Source organism: Argopecten irradians, chromosome 4, assembly GCF_041381155.1.
Source record: "Argopecten irradians isolate NY chromosome 4, Ai_NY, whole genome shotgun sequence".
NCBI lineage: Eukaryota > Metazoa > Mollusca > Bivalvia > Pectinida > Pectinidae > Argopecten > Argopecten irradians.
The window spans coordinates 49092419-49113387 of record NC_091137.1 but is presented as its reverse complement, the minus strand read 5'-3'; the positions used below and the strand labels follow the sequence as shown (position 1 = coordinate 49113387).

The window sequence follows — 20969 nt, the reverse complement described above, 5'->3', positions numbered from 1 at the left end:
CGTTTGGAAGACCAATTATGAACACATTTAGACTGGTTTTCTTTGCTTGACTATTCACTTTAAATAGACAATTTTTTCCTGCCAATTCTGTCATCTGAATGTGCTACAAAGAGTTTCAAATACATGTATATTAATTTGTTCTAGTGTAAATAATTACTAGTTTATAGCCTCCATTATAATTACTGTATTTATTATACAATGCATCTTACTGACTATAGTGCTCTAGTATGCTGTAAATCTGAAAGCCATGGAGAAGCTAGGAAGTTGTTGTTTCAGCTTTCTAAACCGTAAAGGTAAAATGTATTACTCATTATGGGTATATAATACAAAATAAAACTAAATTTATTCCTAAGCTTTTGATATCCATCTGAAGTAAATACTGCAAATTACAAAGGATAAGAAAATATCACTGACTGGATGTTGATTGCATTTTATTATGAATACATTTTCTAATGTATAACAAAATAAATATATTACATTGTGTAAACTTTCACAAATACACATATCAGCAGAATCTTAACTAATTCATCCCTGTAAATCCATAATGAACTGTTCCAGATTTAGGAATAAGAAGAGAACACATGTCTTAAGGGGCAAATAAACCTGTTTTTATAACTACTACTGTACCATGTATTATGGTCTTGATGTTTGGGGATGCCCATTCAATTTTTGTCTATACATGTACAATATTCCAATATGTCTTTTACAAAACTGTATAAAATAGGCCTGCATTAAACAGAAAAATGGACTAATAAATATATACAAAACAAAGGCCTAAAGGGCCTGAATCGTTCATGTGCTATTTTGTATCCTAGTTAATGCTATAAAGTAAGTATCAAACCCAAAGGCATTTAATGGAGACTTTTTATCCTATAGGGGCAGTGTTTGACCATTGTGAGCCCTTTTCAGATATCAGTGGCCACTTGGTATTTTCAGATGTCAATTGAAGGAAAAAGTTGATGTAGGACTGAGACTGCCAGACTGCCGTACACTGTACTGCAGAAAAGGCTGACTACCGGTAGTCGATTGAGCTAATGACAACAAGCATACATATATGTATTGATAAATGAACATTTACTTTTCTAATTGCAAAAAAAGCAAAAAAAAACCCAGCTACATTCACATTTAAAAGGACCTGGCATATCATTATCATACATTTTATAAAGTGTGGAGATTAATATTGATGCTATAACATAGTCTGTTGTATAGACACATATTTATCACATTTAAATACACACATTTACCATATTTACCGTACTGTTCATCTTGTTTGCTTTAGTGTTTGGAATTACAAATGTGCACAAATAGCTTGAGGTCACACATGTGACTCCATATAGAAATCAAGCAAATCCAACCTGGGCATGTATCACTATCGTTTTTTGTATTTTTTTTTTTAATTTAGTATAAAAAATTTTAAGGAGTCAGTATAAATATTTTTTAAAAAGTCCAAAAATAATGAAAATAAAATGCTTATCAATGAACACAATAGTTAAGATACTATAGGTAAATGATAAAATTCTTCATGGAAGAAAAGTTTAGAATTTGCATATTTATGAGTTTCTGCACGAAGGTAACAGTATTGGCTATTATTTGATGTAATTGTGGGTGTAGCATAAAAGCATTTTAGCATAATATTTACAGAGAAAAGAAAACAAATCTAATGACTATCAAGATGTACAATCAAAAGAAGAGTACATTTCAGTACATTTTGACAGAACAGAGAATGGGAAAGTCAAAGAAGTGAAAAAAAGTACATTGGGACTGGTAAACGACACACTGGTGAACGGCAGACTGGTAAACGACAGACTGGTGAACGGCAAAGTAAAGTGACAGATAACGTAAATATTGCACATAAATCGTATAACACATACCTGGGTACATCATACTAACTGGACCATGCTTCCAACACTCACAATATATTGCGTTATGTTTACATCAAGCGTCAGCTTTTAAGTATAAACTTATAAATTATAAGATTCTCCACTAATTAACGTGTAGTTGATTTATTGAAAATTTCTACTATGTCAGACTACATTAAAACCTGCAGAAAAATCAAAAAGTATAAAAAAAATTACCCAAAACCAACCCAACATGGAGAACCCTTCCCTATTGATTGTGATAACGCTACATTATCATGTACATAAAGCAAGTCCATTCAAATGAATGAAACAATTAATTTTTAGCTCGCCTATTCGAAGAATAGGGGGAGCTAATGTTGTCACCCCGGCGTCGGCGTTGGCGTCAGCGTTGGCGTCCCATTTCACGTTAAAGTTTTTGAGCAAGTTTCTGTTTCGTCAATTGTTTAAGCTTAAGTCATCATAAATGTTTATGATTTTATTTTCCTAATGTGTATGGATGCTGAACGTGATAATACAACCAATTTTGGGCCCTTTAGGAGTTTTTGAGTCTGTTAATTTGTCATATTTCCATGTTAAAGTTTTTGAGCAAGTTTCTATTTTGTCTATTAATTAAGCTTAAGTCATCATAAATGTTTACGATTTTATTTTCCTAATGTGTATGGATGCTGAACGTGATAATACAACCAATTTTGGGCCCTTTAGGGGTTTTTTGAGTCTGTTAATTTGTCATATTTCCATGTTAAAGTTTTTAAGCAAGTTTCTATTTTGTCAATTGTTTAAGCATAAGTCATCATAAATGTTATGATTTTATTTTCCTAATGTGTATGGATGCTGAACGTGATAATACAACCAATTTGGGGCCCTTTAGGAGTTTTTGAGTCTGTTAATTTGTCATATTTCCATGTTAAAGTTTTTGAGCAAGTTTCTATTTTGTCTATTGTTTAAGCTTAAGTCATCATAAATGTTTATGATTTTATTTTTCTAATTTGTATGGATGCTGAACGTGATAATACAACCAATTTGGGGCCTTTTAGGTTTTTTTGAGTCTGTTAATTTGTCATATTTCCATGTTTAAATAGTAAATACTTGAACATCAACTTCTTCTGAATAGGCGAGCTTTGCTGTTCTCCACCAGCTCTTGTTTAAAAATATTTTTATAGCAATTCTCATGATTTATTGATTAAAAATCCATACCAAATATAATAATTTCTCTAAATTATTGACTATTCTAACAAACTGCGTTCAGTAATAATAATATATCATGTAATTAGTCAATTATCACAACACAGCCATTTATGTTAAAGGTCCATTACCTTTCCGAAACGGCTTTGAATTTCTAAAATGTGAATGTAAAACGAGATTGATAATTTTGTAGAGTTGCAAAAGTTATTAACTTACTGTTAATACTATATATATTTATCATCATCTTTGGAAAAATTTAATGAAGATAATTTTCATAATGCGGGTCACCATATGTTTCCCGCCGTTGTCCTTAATACTGCGCAGTAGTTGACTATTACTGTGCCAGACGGCAAAACAGCGACATGAATCTCCGCAGTTATCCTATATTACACAGGAAATCTTGCATTTGTTTGATATTGTAACCTCAACTTAGGCCATCAATATGTATTTTCTTATGTTATTAATGATTTCAAGAAGCCTTTAAATTTTGCTCCAGAAAGGTAGTGGGCCTTTAATATGGCATCAAGCATTTGATTAATTTGGCAAGTACTTGTATGGTGTATATGAATTAGAATTTAAACAGTAGTAGAGGCTATCAAATCACATACATTAATATGAGTCAAAGAAATTAAATTTTTAAGGCACCAGATAAATTAATGTGACTTCAACCCTGTGTCCATCATCTGTCAATCAACCATCATATTAATGGTGTATAATAAAGGGCAGTAACTCTGACTAACCAGTTAACAGGATGTATATAAATATACATAAAATCAACTAAAAGTAATGCTATTGTAGTAGTCAAATCTCAATATCATCCTTGTTAATACAATTAAAACACAACCTTATATTGCATTTCTGAATATTAACTCGAGCAGTCACATAAAAAAGTACATATTTTTTCTTCAGTTTGTAATCACCAAAATCAATTTGATTAGTCACAACCATTTTAAAGGTTTTTTTCTTCTTTTTGATATAACATGTACATTATGTAGTTTGGGAAATCACTTAAGAATGTGAACAAACCAGCTGCTCGTCACAGTTAATAAATACATATTATACTACTTAAAATTTGAACAAAAGGTTATAAAAAGTATGTGGTTTTGGCACATGTGAAGATATCATTTCAAAAGTTTTTATCTGAAACACCATTGTCATTATTTGTATGTAGACCTATTTCTAAGAGGTGTCACCTCTGAACAATACAGGTCTCATACAACATTATAGAAACTCCCTTGTCTGGCCTCAGATGTTCTGTAGTTTTAAATAATACAGAAAATATTTAGGCCTAGGTTCATGTTCCTGCCAGACTAGGTACTACTGGCTGGAGATTCTGACCACTTCTACGCATGCTGCAGTGGTCAGAGTATGATGTCGTTTAAGGAAGTACTACTGAACGGAGGTTCTGACCAGTTCTAAGAATGGTGCAGTGGTCAGAACATGATGTCGTTTAAGGAAGCACTACTGACCGGAGGTTCTGACCAGTTATAAGAATGGCGCAGTGGTCATAACATGGTGTCGTTGGAGAGAGTACTACTGACCGGAGGATCTGACTAGTTCTAAGATGGCACAGTGGTCATAACATGGTGTCGTTGGAGGAAGTGAAACTGGCCGGAGATTCTGACCAGTGCGACTGTCGTCAAGACGTGATGTCGTTGGATGAAGTACTACTGGCCGGAGATTGTGAGCGGAAGCCATTACTAAGATTATTGACCGCTGGTGGGGTGAACGGCGAGTCTGCCTTTGGAGGTTGTTCAGCTGGAGGAGCAATGGTTACTGGGATCTGTAGTGTACTCAGCGGGTCTGACACATAACCTACAGCAGATCAAAGCAATATCATAATACTAGTAACTTAGAAAGTCTTCTCTGCATATAGAACAGCTTTATACATTGAAGTGTAATTTACTAAGTCAGTTAGTGGACTTCTACACAAAAGTCACTTGCCTTTATAAGTCTGAGAGAAACTTGCAGGCAGGTCCCAGAAAAAATTGAAAAACTAAAAAATTAGAAATTTACAGCAATACAAGAACTGTGTTTGGATCATTCAATGACACCTTAACTTACCATTTTTGTCTATCTGTGGATACTGGAGACGTCGTCTCAGAGCGTCGTCAGGAACAACACTGATACAGAAAGAACATCATAAGTAACAAGATATAGAAAGATTTGAACAGTGACAGTCAGACCCATATATAATGGTGAGTTTACCAGTTGACATAGGATGAAATGTAGATATGTGGCCCTCCTCTTTGTAGGTCTTCATTGTTACCTTGAATCTAAACCTGCTTGTGGCCCTAAACATTACTTTCTAGATAACTGAGGCCATGACTTTGAAGTTTGAATATTATCCTACTTGTGACCCCTAATCTGAACATCTATGAGGCCATAAATCTTAACCTGTTAACATTGGTGTGAACCGTATCAGGTTCAGATGGACCAGATTAAGATTCATGGTCCCAAATCAGAAACTGTCTTGGTTACCTGTGTCTAGTGGCCTCCTGTTCCCAATGTGACCTTAGGGCTGTCACATGACCTGCAAGGGGCGGAGTGTCACGCCCTTCCTCGCCTTCATCCTCGTCTCTGATTGGTGATAGTCGGGACACAAGGGACACACTCATTGGTGAGTTACCGAGGAGAGCAGCACCTTGGGATTGTTTACATTCCTCCAAGATCGTGACAATTTCTTTAAATTCTGGCCTATCCTGTAACCAAGGAAATAGTTATACTCTGAGATGGTACGGAATTCAGGTTTGACCTTTAACCAAGAAAGTACAGCTCAATCACAATTAAAGTTGAGTCTGTTACCATGGAGACAGTTAAATTCTCACATACAAAATGTGCAATATAATATCCGATCAGTAAAGGGAGATAACTGTGTGCCAAGGAAATGTCAATTAAAATGAATGATACTTTATTGCTTACCTTTCTGATCAGTAAGGGGAGACAACTACATGCCAAGAAATGTCAATGAAAATGAATAATCTATTGCTTACCTCCGCTGAGGCGTTCCAGCCACGCTGTAGGATAGCCACAAGTGGTTTGGGGAAGGTCACGGCTATTGGAGGTCTTGTATTGTGGTAGGCCATCTCTGCTGCTGCAGCAGCTGAAAATATAGTCAACATTCAATCAGACAGATAAATAGCTAAGAAGATGAGGACGTTAAGCCATTACTCATTTATATGCTATCCTGCAGACATGTCAGATATTGCTTAGAATTATAATTGCTGCCCTCCTTGCATGATTGTAAATGGCACCTAGTAAACCATTAGACCTACCTGGTTTGAGGTGACCAAATGGTAGTTCTCCGGCCAGTAGTTCTCGGACACAGGGACTTGTAAACCATTAGACCTACCTGGTTTGAGGTGACCAAATGGTAGTTCTCCAGCCAGTAGTCCCCAGACACAGGGACTAGTAAACAGTCACACCTACCTGGTTTGAGGTGACCAAATGGTAGTTCTCCTGCCAGTAGACCCCAGACACAGGGACTAGTAAACCATTAGACTTACCTGGTTTGAGGTGACCAAATGGTAGTTCTCCGGCCAGTAGTTCTCGGACACAGGGACTTGTAAACCATTAGACCTACCTGGTTTGAGGTGACCAAATGGTAGTTCTCCAGCCAGTAGTTCTCGGACACAGGGACTTGTAAACAATTAGACCTACCTGGTTTGAGGTGATCAAATGGTAGTTCTCCGGCCAGTAGTTCTCGGACACAGGGACTTGTAAACCATTAGACCTACCTGGTTTGAGGTGACCAAATGGTAGTTCTCCTGCCAGTAGTCCCCAGACACAGGGACTAGTAAACCATTAGACCTACCTGGTTTGAGGTGACCAAATGGTAGTTCTCCTGCCAGTAGTCCCCAGACACAGGGACCAGTAAACCATTAGACCTACCTGGTTTCAGACCAAATGGTAGTTCTCCTGTCAGCAATCCCCAGACACAGGGACTAGTAAACCATTAGACCTACCTGGTTTGGGTGACCAAATGGTAGTTCACCAAATGGTAGTTCTCGGACACAGGGACTTGTAAACCATTAGACCTACTTGGTTTGAGATGACCGAATGGTAGTTCTCTGGCTAGTTGTCCCTAGACACAGGGACTTGTAAACCATAAGACCTACCTGGTTTGAGGTGACCAAATGGTAGTTCTCCAGCCAGTAGTTCCCAGACACAGGGACTAGTAAATCATTAGACCTACCTGGTTTGAGGTGACCAGATGGTAGTTCTCCGGCCAGTAGTTCTCGGACATAGGGACTTGTAAACCATTACACCTACCTGGTTTGCGGTGACCAAATGGTAGTTCTCCTGCCAGTCGTCCCCAGACACAGGGACTTGTAAACCATTAGACCTACCTGGTTTGAGGTGACCAAATGGTAGTTCTCCAGCCAGTAGTTCTAGGACACAGGGACTTGTAAACCATTAGACATACCTGGTTTGAGATGACCAAATGGTAGTTCTCCTGCCAGTCGTCCCCAGACACAGGGACTAGTAAACCATTAGACCTACCTGGTTTGAGATGACCAAATGGTAGTTCTCCAACCAGTAGTCCCCGCACACAGGGACTTGTAAACCATTAGACCTACCTGGTTTGAGGTGACCAAATGGTAGTTCTCCGGCCAGCAGTTCCCACAAACAAAGCGAGTAACTAAACATATCCGCTTTTATACTGTATTTTGTACATTGTGTAAATATTTCAGGTGCCATCCATCGTAGGTTCTGCAAAAAATAAAATAATTTTATTCATATTGTTATATTAAAGGTAATTAAAAAACGTGATGATATTTCACATGCATACACAAATATTAATTATACCTTATACATTTAAGTCACAATCTATGTTTGACATGATGGAGTGATGAAGAAATATACTCACACCAGGTTGTTTTGTCATATTGTCTTCTAGAGAACGAAGGAATCTGGATTCTGGAACAAATGATAACAATGTCATTGAAACACATAATAACACATTGATGAGTTCTAAAAAATAAGACTGACAGATACTGTAAACCAACTTTCTTTTTGCAGCTACTAAATTTTGCAATTTCTATTTCAAAACAAGTTTGCAAAGATTAACATTCACAGATTTAAAAATTTGCTGGAAATCCTATCAATAACAATGTTGTAAATGTTAGCTGTGGAGATAACTTTCGTGTATTTACTATTTAGTAAACTGCACAGGAAAAAAGTAGGTTTACAGTAGACAGACTACAAATTGATATCAGTGTGGTGGTGGGTGGTGTGTAGAAAAAAATATTTATAATTATATATATCACCATTAATCTCACAGTCTCAGCATTACAGTATTTCTTCTGAAAATTGGAACTCCTCCTCAATTATATATATCATAGAACATATCTGTCATGATCTCTCACATTTATCCCCACATACACCCAACAAAACAACTTACCACCAAAATCGGCCACCAAAGCGTGACCGTTCTCGTCTAGTAAGACATTGTGACTGTTTAGGTCGCGGTGTATGATCGGCTGAGGCAGAGTGTGTAGGTAGGCCATTCCCTTGGCGATGTCCACTGCTATCGTCAGTTTGGAATGCAGATCTATAACTCTGGGAAGGAAAAACAAACCATCAGTTGGAAATTTTAAATGTTTTATTTTTTTCTTCTTGAATTAAGAAAAAATTCACATGAAACAGGGAAAATATAGCAAAACTTCTCTTGGGAAAGGAATTTTTAGTTGCCCGGACGCACCCAATAAATGTCACCGAGTGAGAATACGGATGGGTTCAAAAGTGGTGAAGAGAACACCCAGTTATCTCCCTTTGACTAAATGGCTCCCAAAGAGGATGTGCGTAGGTTTGTTACCTTTTCTGTTCATGGAGTATACTGAAGAGGGAGCCACCTGACACAAACTGTGTTACTATGGCAAATTGCTGTGAAAGAAAAAATTGCATGTATTTCAGTATGTATTTTAAAACCTTTAATAAGTGATCTATTTGAGAAATTGGTTTTCTTCCAAACACTGTAGACGTACTAATTCTTGAGCAATCAAGTTCAAGTCCAAAATAAATTTTTAACAAATCAGTGCAATGATGAAACCTTGCAATCACAATATATTATTAAGTATGCAGACAATGGAAATAGTGCAAATTTCTGTCACAAAAAGTGTTTTTTACTTACACTAGGATCGTCCAGGCATGCTCCCACGAAGTTGATCACATATGGACTATTTAATTTGGACAGAATAGCAACTTCTCTACAGAACATATCCACATCAGATTTAGCACCAAACGAGTTAGCCCTGTACCTGGACAAGAGAGCATACACATTTAGTGTACTGCTATAGTACTTTATATGTACATATCCACATCAGACTTAGCACCAAACGAGTTAGCCCTGTACCTGGACAAGAGAGCATACACATTTAGTGTACTGCTATAGTACTTTATATGTACATATTCCACATCAGACTTAGCACCAAATGAGTTAGCCCTGTACCTGGACAAGAGAGCATACACATTTAGTGTACTGCTACAGTACTTTATATGTACATATCCACATCAGACTTAGCACCAAATGAGTTAGCCCTGTACCTGGACAAGAGAGCATACACATTTAGTGTACTGCTACAGTACTTTAATTCTGTCACAGTGCTTCAAATACCTAATTCTTGGTTAAAATGTAGTATATTAAATACCTCATCAAGGTTCTTATAAAATATTTGTAATATGTTTTTAACATTTTTACTAAATTCCTTGATCCCAATCTATTATAACCATGTTTTACTATAAACATGTTAATTACCTTTTAATAGCTACCACCTTGCCGTCGTAACGCCCCTTATACACTTTGCCGAATGATCCACTGCCGATGACCTCCTCAAAGTCAAGGTCACCAATGTTCAGGTGGTAGTGACGAGGTAGGGTGGACCTGAGCTGTAGGACATCTATCTTCTCTGTAAAATAGTAATAGTTTTTAATACCAAGGTTTTCTTAATGAATAGGAAAATCATTCAGTCTAGTAAAATAGCATAAACAACAGATTATTTCATGCTTCAGAGAAAGTCAAATAAAAACACTAAGCACTTATATAGTTAATTTAGTCACACTTACATTAGTTTTCTGCATCAAAGCCGTAAATCTCTTTAACTAGAAAAAGCACTTCTGAGTTTGTCCATGGAATTTTTAAACATTTTTGAACGCTGGATCACAAAATATATTCACAACTACGTAGACACAACATGTTTGACCTCTGCTGACCTTGATTAAGACTAACCTCGTGTTATACTTTTGAGCTTGCCCAGTGGGGAGGGGACGGACACGTACGAGCCTTCTTGACCAGGCTGAGAATAGTCCCCACAGGCGGATTCGTCCTGGGGCCGCTTGTGGTGCTTCAGAAGTGTTACTATATCATCATGTCCTGGAAAATACGTTACAGATACAGTCACGTTACAAATCATTGGTTTGATATACAAAATAAGGCAAATGTAATATATCCAAATACAGCCAGATATACAAAGAAATTGGTTAAAAATATCCAGACAAAAGAATCTACAAAAAAACTTCAATTAATTTTTTCTGAAAGAATATCTAGTGATGTATATCAATCTCAACCACAACAAACAGTTAACACTTTACTCTCAATTCATCTGTCATATTTTGTAGGTACATAAAAAGGTCAATATATAAAATCTAACCATCTTACCTTGTTCGTATGCCCACATGAGTGCTGTCTGCTCCTCGACTTTCTCACTGCCCGAGCTTTGGTCTGTCATGGTGGACACGAGGTTCATGTCGGCCCTACACTCCAGCAGGAACTGGACAACGCGAATGTGGCCATGGTAACAGGCACTGTGTAGCGCTGTGTTGTAATAAAACACACAATTAATAGGTCATAATTATCATAAAACCATATCTTATAGAATCATTACATACCATGGTTGTATTCACAGGGCTATACTGAACAGTAAATCTGGTATCTCAATTAGTGTAATTCACATGTTTTCGCAGTGACATGATTTTCATTTTTGGTGTGTATCCCAAATTAGTTTTCCTTCAAACTATTTTACTTGTACATGTATGTGTACTATTTTACCTGTATGTGTGCTATTTTACCTGTATGTGTGCTATTTTACCTGTATGTGTACTATGTTACCTGTATTTGTACTATGTTACTTGTATTTGTACTATTTTACCTGTATGTGTACTATTTTACCTGTATGTGTACTATTTTACTTGTATGTGTACTGTTTTACCTGTATGTGTTCTACCTGTGTACTATCTTACCTGTATGTGTACTACCTGTACGTGTACTATTTTACCTGTATGTGTAATACTGTATGTGTACTACTATTTTACCTGTATGTTTACTACCTGTGTGTGTACTATTTTACCTGTATGTGTAATACTGTATGTGTACTACTATTTTACCTGTATGTGTACTACCTGTGTGTGTAGTATTTTACCTGTATGTGTAATACTGTATGTGTACTACTATTTTACCTGTATGTGTACTATTTTACCTGTATGTGTACTATTTTACTTGTATGTGTACTGTTTTACCTGTATGTGTTCTACCTGTGTACTATCTTACCTGTATATGTACTACCTGTACGTGTACTATTTTACCTGTATGTGTAATACTGTATGTGTACTACTATTTTACCTGTATGTGTACTATTTTACCTGTATGAGTACTACCTGTATGTGTACTACCTGTATGTGTACTATTTTACCTGTATGTCCATCACGACCCTGCTGATTAATGTTGACGCTGGGCTGCTCCAGTAAATACTTGATCAGTTCCAGACTACGGCCACTAGTACAGGCACTGTAAACAACAAGGTTTCCTCATCAATAGCTATAATATAAGTTCTTAACAGCTAATCTGTTAAAGCATCTACCTCACTACTGGAATAGCCTATAACTACTCCTGGTGTTCTGGGCAGGGAACAGAGGATTCATAACAGTATACTGCACAACTCTTAATTCATTTCGCAGTTTTCTATCGGATGTGATTTATGGGGAAAAGTGTTTGTGCATTATCAAGTTCTAACAGAAATACAAACAGAAATACGCCATAAGTTTATATCTTTATTTGTGTTTTAATCAAAAAATTAAAGTTTGTGAAAAGTAACTTGAACAAAAAATCAAAATATAAGATACTGAACCGTAGCCCATTGTGATAATCACCACTATGACATCAGTGAGGTACATTATTGTTTTACTGACCCTACCACTAGCTGATCAGCAACCTTGGGGGCTTTAGGACATGGATATATAGTGTACTTACCTATGGAGAGGGAACTCACTAAAAATGTTTTCTACTGTCAGACTTTCAGCGTTGGTCAGGGCTACCAGCTGCTTCACCACCTCTACTTTAGCATTGTAACAGGCACTGAAACCACAACATCATTACAATAGGCAAAATCTTTTCAAAGGTTGATTGAAAAAAAAAAAACACTCATAAACCTGCGAATGACTTAAAAATAATCAATTTTTAACAAGAAGCCCAACATTGGGCGCAGTTGAATGGGAAATGAATTACATATTGTGTCATGGTAGCCATGAAGGCCATGTTGGATTTTGGTTCTACTCGAAAAATAACAACACTTGGTCAGGATCATGTCAGAATCATTTCAGGCACGTTTCAGCTAAATTCCACAAGTAGAATGTAAGAAAAAGTTTAAAATGTGAAAAGTTAATTGGCGGCTCACAGCGCACAATATACTGCAGACAATGACAGACAAAGCACGATGACTATTGGTCATGCTGACCCAAGTCAGATTTATATACATACAGATGAAGTGGCGTGTCTCCATATATATCCCTGACATGTGGTTCTGCCTTGTTTTCCAACAGGAAGTACAGGACCGCCAGATGACCCGATTTACAGCAGAAATGGATCGGTCTGTGCTGTTCATCATCAGTCACATTCACTGAAACCAAAAAAAAGTTTACTTTAATATTGTGGTAGTTATAAGGTTACACAAACTTATGGTTGTTTTTTTTTTTCAGGAAAAAATTTATTTCAGAAAAAAATTGTACAACATGTATATAAATGGTATACAAATACAAATTTTGTATAATAATAATATTTTCATCAATTTGTCACCAGTAATTCCCTTCAAAGATTATTGCTTATTAAATGTATTGTAATAAAGTTGAAGTATTTGAATATATAAATTAAAAGTTTGTCTCATTGCAATATCATGACATTAAAAAATGTGAGTTTGGATTTTAAATAAAATATTTTACCATAAAATGGGTCATAACTCAGACAAAATGCGAATGAACTATACAATGTATGAAGTACTATTTTTACAACACATAAATAATACAAAATATATTTTGATTTTTATAGCAGTTTAATAACGAATTGGTCGATGACCATAATAAAGCAAATCGAGAAGAAAATTTTTTTTTTTATTGAATTGATGAATAGTGTAAACCGGAAGAAGATAACTCTCATTACCGGAAATCAAAACGAAAACAACAAAAAAATCTGGTTTTTTCGTTGGAGGAGTACTAGTGCTCCTCCAACGAAAAAAACACACTTATGGTTGTTATACAGTATGTATGGTATTTCAGTAAGAACCTCAGTCGAAACAGTTTGATCTAGATTTTACACCGGATGAATATATACTTAAGTCTCCAGAGAACAACAGATCTTGATCCACTAACAATGTATATACATAACAACCAGATTTAAAGGATATGATCATTTTCCTCAACATTTGACTCTGAAATCAGAGTAAACTTTGGAAGGGTGTCAGTTTGGACCCTCTGATGATATTGACGGTTAAGTATTACTTTTTGTTACAGATACCTGGGGGCTAATAGATAGGGGTTAAGTCATCATGATGTGACGTACGTAGGTCAGGCCAGAGTACCATGTGTGTCACATCATGACCACCTAACCCCCAGGAATCTGTAAATAAATAATTCTTATTGGTCATGGTCATCAGAGGGTCAAAATTAACACTTCTCCTTTGCTATGTCACTTTAGTGTTATTACGACGGTCTTCAAATATTTATGATGTACTCTAATTACATGAAAGATCAAGCCAGTTATTAGGTAGCGTGACAATAACCCTGAATCTCTCCTGCTATCCTAGTAGAACCATAAGAACTAGCTAGTTTTGTAATTCTAATGTCTCACCATCAGCCTTTTGTTGGGAGGTGCCCTCGACCAGTAGTTTTGTGATCTGAAGGTGGCCCTTAGCGCAGGCCAGGTGTAGGGGTCTATCCCCGACCCCTCCAGAGATGTTTACGTCAGCCCCATGGGAGATAAGCAGCTCCACAACCTGTCATAGAATTGGATATAAACTTTATACATGTTCTCAAAAATCCTGTCTCAACACCTGAAAGTTTCTAGAGCGCAATTCATTTTGAAATAATTTTTGGTTTCATTTGCACTTCTAAGAGAAAGAAATATGGAATATGATTACTTGACACAATGTTTACACAACTTAATCATTCATGGCCGAAGTTACAGACAACGTGAAGTGGGGAGAACTTACCCATCACGGCTGAAGTTACAGACAAACGTGAAGTGGGGAGAACTTACCCAGTTATGGCGAAAGTTACAGGCAACATGAAGTGGGGAGAACTTACCCGATCATGGCCGAAGTTACGGGCGACGTGAAGAGGGGAGAACTTACCAAGTCATGGCTGAAGTTACAGGCGACATGAAGTGGGAAGAACTTACCCGATCATGGCCGAAGTTACAGGCGACGTGAAGAGGGGAGAACTTAACAGCATCCTCCACATTAACCTTCGCTCCATTCTCTAGCAGTGCGTTGGTAATCTGCAAATGATCAGTTTACAGGAATTAGTTTCGCCGACTTAAAATTAAAAATTATTTCGCCGACTTAAAAAAGAAAACGCCTCTCAAAATATTTGTGGAAGATATCAATGAACGGAAATAAATTTTCACGAACTTCCCTTGAATGTGAAATTCAAGAAAAAGAAATGGCATGTGAAAGAAAGTCAGTAACCATTATGACACGACCTTGATGACCTTGGTTCTGATGACTTACCTCAGAATGGCCACATTTAGCAGCAATGTGTAGAGGGGTGGCGCCACTGTTTCCAGCTAAATTTACATCTACAACATTGCTGTCCAGCAAGTATTGTACACACTCTGTGTCACCCTGTTCATATAATAAGAACTTGTTAATTTAAAGTCAAAGGAATAACATGACTGTAAAACATGGGTTTATTAAATGAGATAAGTGTACTTAAAATCTTGCACATATATAGCTAGATATTTGGTCATTTCAGCCATTACAATGCTGTAGCATAGTGTGGTATTCTCAGCATTGCCAAAAACGACATCAAACATTGATCTTCAAAAATATGGTAAAACTATGAATGTGTAAAAGAGTGTGATAGAATCAATGTGTATATTGTTTTATGTACAGATGTCTGTTTTTCATACGGGTTATTGTGTCTAGTTGAGTCCGAAGTGAGTATGTTATCTGTGTGTTGATTGGCTGGCATGAACGTGCATTGTATGTGAGCGGGTATAAAATCGGGTGTAATTCGTGTACAGGTAGAGAGTGGTTATGAGCACCAGTCGTGCTGTCACTCTCTCACCTGCTGTCCCAGTATACAATGCTGTCTTGTGAAGGTGCGTTGTCTACAATGTAGGGAAATTGTGATACTAATTATGTAGTCATTTGGTTTGGTGTGTCTGGAGAATGGGTGTGTGAGCTGATCGTTGTCTCGTATACTTGACTGTTAGTTTTTCATGTTTTGTTGATAAATACTTAATTGTTTGTCTGTCTCTGTCTTATTCACGGATATTCACATCCTTTGGACCTGAAGGACGGGAGAGATAAATATCCTCCTGTTACAAATATGCATTCGAGGTAAGTGAAATGAAGGCCTCTAAAAGGGGGAGGGGCAGTTATGTGGACAGGGGAGTGTAATAGTCAAATACAGTTACTGTAATAATTTTGTACACATCTTATTACTGCACTTTGTAGAAGATAATTAAATTCTAATTAATATGGAAACTATAGAGCTTTTTTAGTAAATAATTCAGCCCATTAGAGGAACCCCGGTGGTAACCCAGGAGATTTTAAGATTTTGGCAGTAAGAGGAAGGAATTCCACCTCCAGATAGAAATGAACAACCTCGGAGTTCAGAGGAGAGCTAGAATTTTGATGGAATAGATTAACTTACTTTGTACAAAGAATGTATCTTTACATTTATTTTGTAATGTTACATATCCTTACCTTGTATGTTGCTAAGTGAAGAGCAGAAAAGAGGTTTTTACTGAGGACAGAGCTCTTCACGCCTTTCTTCAGTAGTAAATCTATCAGATTCTTACTTCCTACAACAGACAGATACATTTATAGTATATGAACAATTTGACTAAATAGCTTTTTAAATTTATGAAGTATTTATTTTAATGCTTTGTTAAGAGAGTTTTGATCAATTAGTCTTGAAAATGTATACTGTATGGTTGGTATGATATCATTAGCTATATCCATTATATCCTGTAAACCAAAAATCTTTCGCAGCGACTTAATTTTGTGATTTCTGTTTCAAAACAAGTTTGCTAGGATTAGCATTCGTGGATTAAAAAAATGTCCAAAAATTCCAATCGGAATCAATGATGTAAATGTTTATTTGCGGAAATCAACTTTTGTGAATTTACTTGAATCGCGAAATTAGCGAAAGTAAGTCGCACACGAAAGAAAGTTGGTTTACAGTATACGGTAGACAATGTATTGTAATCATGTTTTGTTGCTACTTTCCAAAGTATATGAAGCACTGAACACCATGCTATGTGAACTATTATAAATTATTGATTACAAATACACTAACCAAAAATTACAAATATACATGCTATGCTATGTTTTGCATGTATATCTGTTTTTTATTTAAAATGATTTAACATAAGTTTATGTCAAAATACATGCTCCTTGTGTCTCATGTTTATTGTTCATACACATTCAACAATAATATGCTTCTTGTATCTTCCTGTATCTTGTACATCTAATGTGAACCAGTTTTAGAAATTTACTCATCGCCAAATATACACGCTATGTGAAGCAGTGTTACAACTATACTTACCGCCAAATATACACGCTATGTGAAGCAGTGTTAGAAATATACTCACCACCAAATTTACATGCTATGTGAAGCAGTGTTAGAACTATACTTACCACCAAATATACACGCTATGTGAAGCAGTGTTAAACCAGTATCTGTTCTCTCGTCTATATTTTCCTCATTCAACAAGTCTGTTACACTGGAACAATCGCCTCTTCTGTACACACAAGTGAAAAATAGTCTTCAGCAACGGAATAAAGTTAATATGCAAAAAACAGGTACAAATGAAACTGGCTTTATAATTATATGCATGTCTAAAACTACATAATTTTGTAAAGTTGTAGGGTTATTGTACAAATGCACAGCTTTCAGCATTCATATTTGTGACACTAATTGTGATTATTATTTCTAAGTAGCACATTTAGTCATTATTCATTAAAAAACTTGAAAAGCTATATATATATATAGCTATCAGTTTTGAAGTTTAACAATAACTTTGCCAAAATTTGTCAGATGGAAGAATACGGTCCATGGTAAAATATGAGCCAGAAAATTATTTCTGTCATGTTACAAAGGGGTTGTTAAGACATAAATATATGAATTAAATTATTATATACCCTTCACCGATAGGAAGTCAAGATTTTAATACATACCCACAAGCTAATTGTAACTCTGTCCAATCCTTTTCATTTGGACGAAGTTCTTCAATAATTTTTGATCTGAATATTGAGTAACTTTCACTGATTTTCTTTTTTAGTTCATCTGAAATAAATTGCAAAAATATGTACATTTTAGTGATGTGAAAAATAAGATTTTTAGGGATAAACTACTCCACTATCCCAGTAACTCTTTCACCCTATACACTTAAACTTTAAGGCAAACTTGTTTTGAAAACTGTATTAACTAGTTACCTGCACACGAGATGGTTGGTCTGGATTTGTAATTCCCCATCACGCAACATGGCTGAAGTATGCCTAAGGCTGGCAGAGGTTTATCTAAAACAAAGAAATTAATGTAAACAAATTCTGGTAGAAGTTTCTGTGACATTAACATATAAAATATAGACAGGATGGTATAAACTCAAAACCACTTTTACACAATATATCACAAGAGAGTCTGTATGTATATCATTCAATCAATATATATGATGTGCCTATGATACATTTATTACAAATGAAATGCAACACTTTACAACTTACTGTAGTCTCTGGTTCCTTTGTAATTTGTATTATCTTTAAAATACAAGTATGGTCTCACCTTTTAAGGTTTTTAAGTGTTCAACTCTTCTCTTTTTATATTTTAGTATGACTTTAAAAACATAAAATTAAAATGTCATTTGTAAGATTTCATGTTATTCTCCTGTATTCGGATGGAATTTCCCAGCTACTGTATATGTCATTATGTCGATGGTCATTAAAAATGATCATTTAAATCTGGTGAAATGATTTTCATATCCTTCATTAATATTTAAATAAAAAGGCCAATACAAGTGAAATCCGATTCTGGTGTCAGCCAGCCCAAAGGGACGAACTGACCATTACTGTCAACATCAGTACATTTTTTCACATCCCATCCATAAACACGAGCTAAGTTGGTATAAATCTGCCATTTATTAATTTCATCATTAAGATCAAATTAGGCCTAGGTTCTACACATAATAAAATAAGTTAAAAAGTGTTAATTACCCCGCTCCAAACTTTTCACAGTCCTGTCTGTATTTCTTACACCGGAAGTTATGATCGTGCGGTCGAATCACAGGGGCACGTAAATAGACGCTGTTAGCCTAATATAAAATTGTTCTTCAAGAGTGTTACCTATTGCCCCATTGGTCGAATCTAAGACGACGACAGAGTAGGCTATGTCATCCAGCTGAAGGATATAAATACTCGTCGTTAATTAAACCAGAATTGGGTCCTTACGACGTGCAGATACGAGATACTATCTACGATGTACATGTAGTTCAACACTGTTTATCGACTATATTCACCTGGATACAGTGTTCTTGATTATAAAATATAACAATATGGGCCTAATATCCATCATATATTTAAATTAATTGCTTTATGATTCTTTGTTTATATTTTAGCAAAATAGTCTAAAATAGACATAGTCTCACATAGATAGTCTATATACTATCAAGGAGCAATGACGTTGTGTGAAATCATCTAAATATGCATGATCTCACTTAAAAAATCATTGGCATGTACCAAGGACTTAGGTGTATTTACTATATAAGAGATAAAAGAGGACCCAGTATTGAACCCTGTTGGGTACCTGAGTTCAATAGAAAATTTGAAAAAAAATGTTGCTGAAGGTAATTCTTGAATGTGATCAGGGTTTTTTTTTCTATTATTTTTTGTTGGTTTGTCCCATGCACCTTTTAAATCAATGTGACTAAATTAAAAACTGCTTTGTAAACCACTGCATGGTGAAGATACCGGCGACAACGACTAGACCACATCAGAACCACAGGGATCTGATAATTAGTTACAGATTATATAATCATTGACCCACCATAATGCCCTAAGACCATTTTTAGACGTTTTAGAGGTCTAGACAAAAACGATAAAATCCATACTCTACATGTACGATATAGGACCATGTAGAGTATGGTTTTTATCGATATTTAACTAACAGTAAACATAAATATATATATTCTTTGTCACATATATCAACACTAACATGTTCACAACAACATCACACTTCATTCAATCTTCAGTAATTTGAAAGTTATTTTGAAAGTTTGCAAATTTCGTTGTTGTTTTCAAAAACGAGTGTCATCGAAACACACAGTCAGAAATTCAGATTGTATCCTTTTTAAGCATTACTTATAAATGCATATTTTCCCTTTAAAGCGTTAAGTTATGATCCGAGTTGCTAATACTCTGTGAGTGCATCAAATTTATGATATCGTTTACTTCTGTATCTGGGGAATACTATTGATAGTTTTGCGTTCACAAGCAATAATTATTGCGTTCACACGCAATACTTTTGCGTTCACACGCAATACTATTGCGTTCGCACGCAATAATTTGATTTATTTCATGTCCGCTCCCAACCACCGTAGTTATAAACCCTTGGTAAATAAGATTTCATATGATTATGGGTCATTGGGACTAAGTGCCATGAAACAAATGTCTCATAAAAAAAAATAACGAGGAAATAGATTAACTAGATCGCACCGCTTGTTATCCCTACTTCAGCATTAACGTAAGGCAACATTCCAAATACACTGGGTAATTTAGTTAAAGACACAACTTGGTCCATTTATAGGCCATGGGCTAGGAGGGTCCCACATGCACCCCCCCCCCCAAACCTCCGAACCAATATTTTTCTGAACCCTTATGACCCACTGATCACAAATCCAAATGTTAACATTGCATAAGTTGGGATGAACTTCCGGTTATGACGTCACCAAGATGGCCGCCATCTCGAATTTCACTAAAAATTGAATAATAGTCATAACATTAACATTTTTCAACCGAAGTAGACAAATGATGTATCAAAATGACCACAATAGAACGACAAATACATATCAGGACCAAAAAACCCAATATATGTAGTGATTTCTACGCAGGAAATGAAAAAATCGGATTTAAAGCTCAAAAATGGTGATTTTTCAGCAAATTTTTCATATTTTGTTTGACGCAGCAAAAATGTTTCCCAACAGCAATCAATTATTTCTAATAGGTTTTTTGACCACTTATCAATCAGTGTAAGCAACGAAAACAACCAAAACCAATGTTAACATCGTGTAAGTTCCGGTTATGACGTCATCAAGATGGCCACCATCTCGAATTTCACTGAAAAATGAACAATAGTCAAAACATTGACATTTTTCAACTGAAGTAGACAAATGAGGCATCAAAATGACCACAATAGAACAACAAATACATATCAGGACCAAAT

At 35.8% G+C, this 20969-nt stretch overlaps 1 protein-coding gene across 1 annotated transcript; it reads right to left on the bottom strand.

The window, feature by feature from the left end:
- Positions 1-414: 414 nt before the first annotated feature.
- Positions 415-19024, bottom strand: LOC138321907 (serine/threonine-protein kinase TNNI3K-like). Its single transcript, XM_069265929.1, has 23 exons — positions 18746-19024; positions 17972-18055; positions 17714-17822; positions 17174-17277; positions 16238-16335; positions 15035-15148; positions 14704-14802; positions 14155-14299; positions 12793-12931; positions 12286-12390; positions 11729-11823; positions 10699-10854; positions 10270-10413; positions 9799-9949; positions 9175-9301; positions 8860-8927; positions 8446-8603; positions 7912-7961; positions 7622-7754; positions 6035-6144; positions 5523-5743; positions 5106-5164; positions 415-4856 (listed from the first exon to the last, which is right to left on the bottom strand). The coding sequence occupies exons 2-23, from the start codon at positions 18009-18011 to the stop codon at positions 4681-4683; spliced, it is 2601 nt and encodes an 866-aa protein (XP_069122030.1). The 5' UTR covers positions 18012-18055; positions 18746-19024; the 3' UTR covers positions 415-4680.
- Positions 19025-20969: the final 1945 nt, after the last annotated feature.

Coding starts and splice junctions, on each gene's coding strand:
- LOC138321907 (XM_069265929.1), bottom strand. CDS start 18,011: ATGGGGAATTACAAATCCAGACCAACCATCTCGTGTGCAG. Junction 14,803..15,034: donor CTAAATGTGGCCATTCTGAG/GTAAGTCATCAG, acceptor GATCATTTGCAG/ATTACCAACGCACTGCTAGA. Junction 11,824..12,285: donor AGTGAGTTCCCTCTCCATAG/GTAAGTACACTA, acceptor TGTTGTTTACAG/TGCCTGTACTAGTGGCCGTA.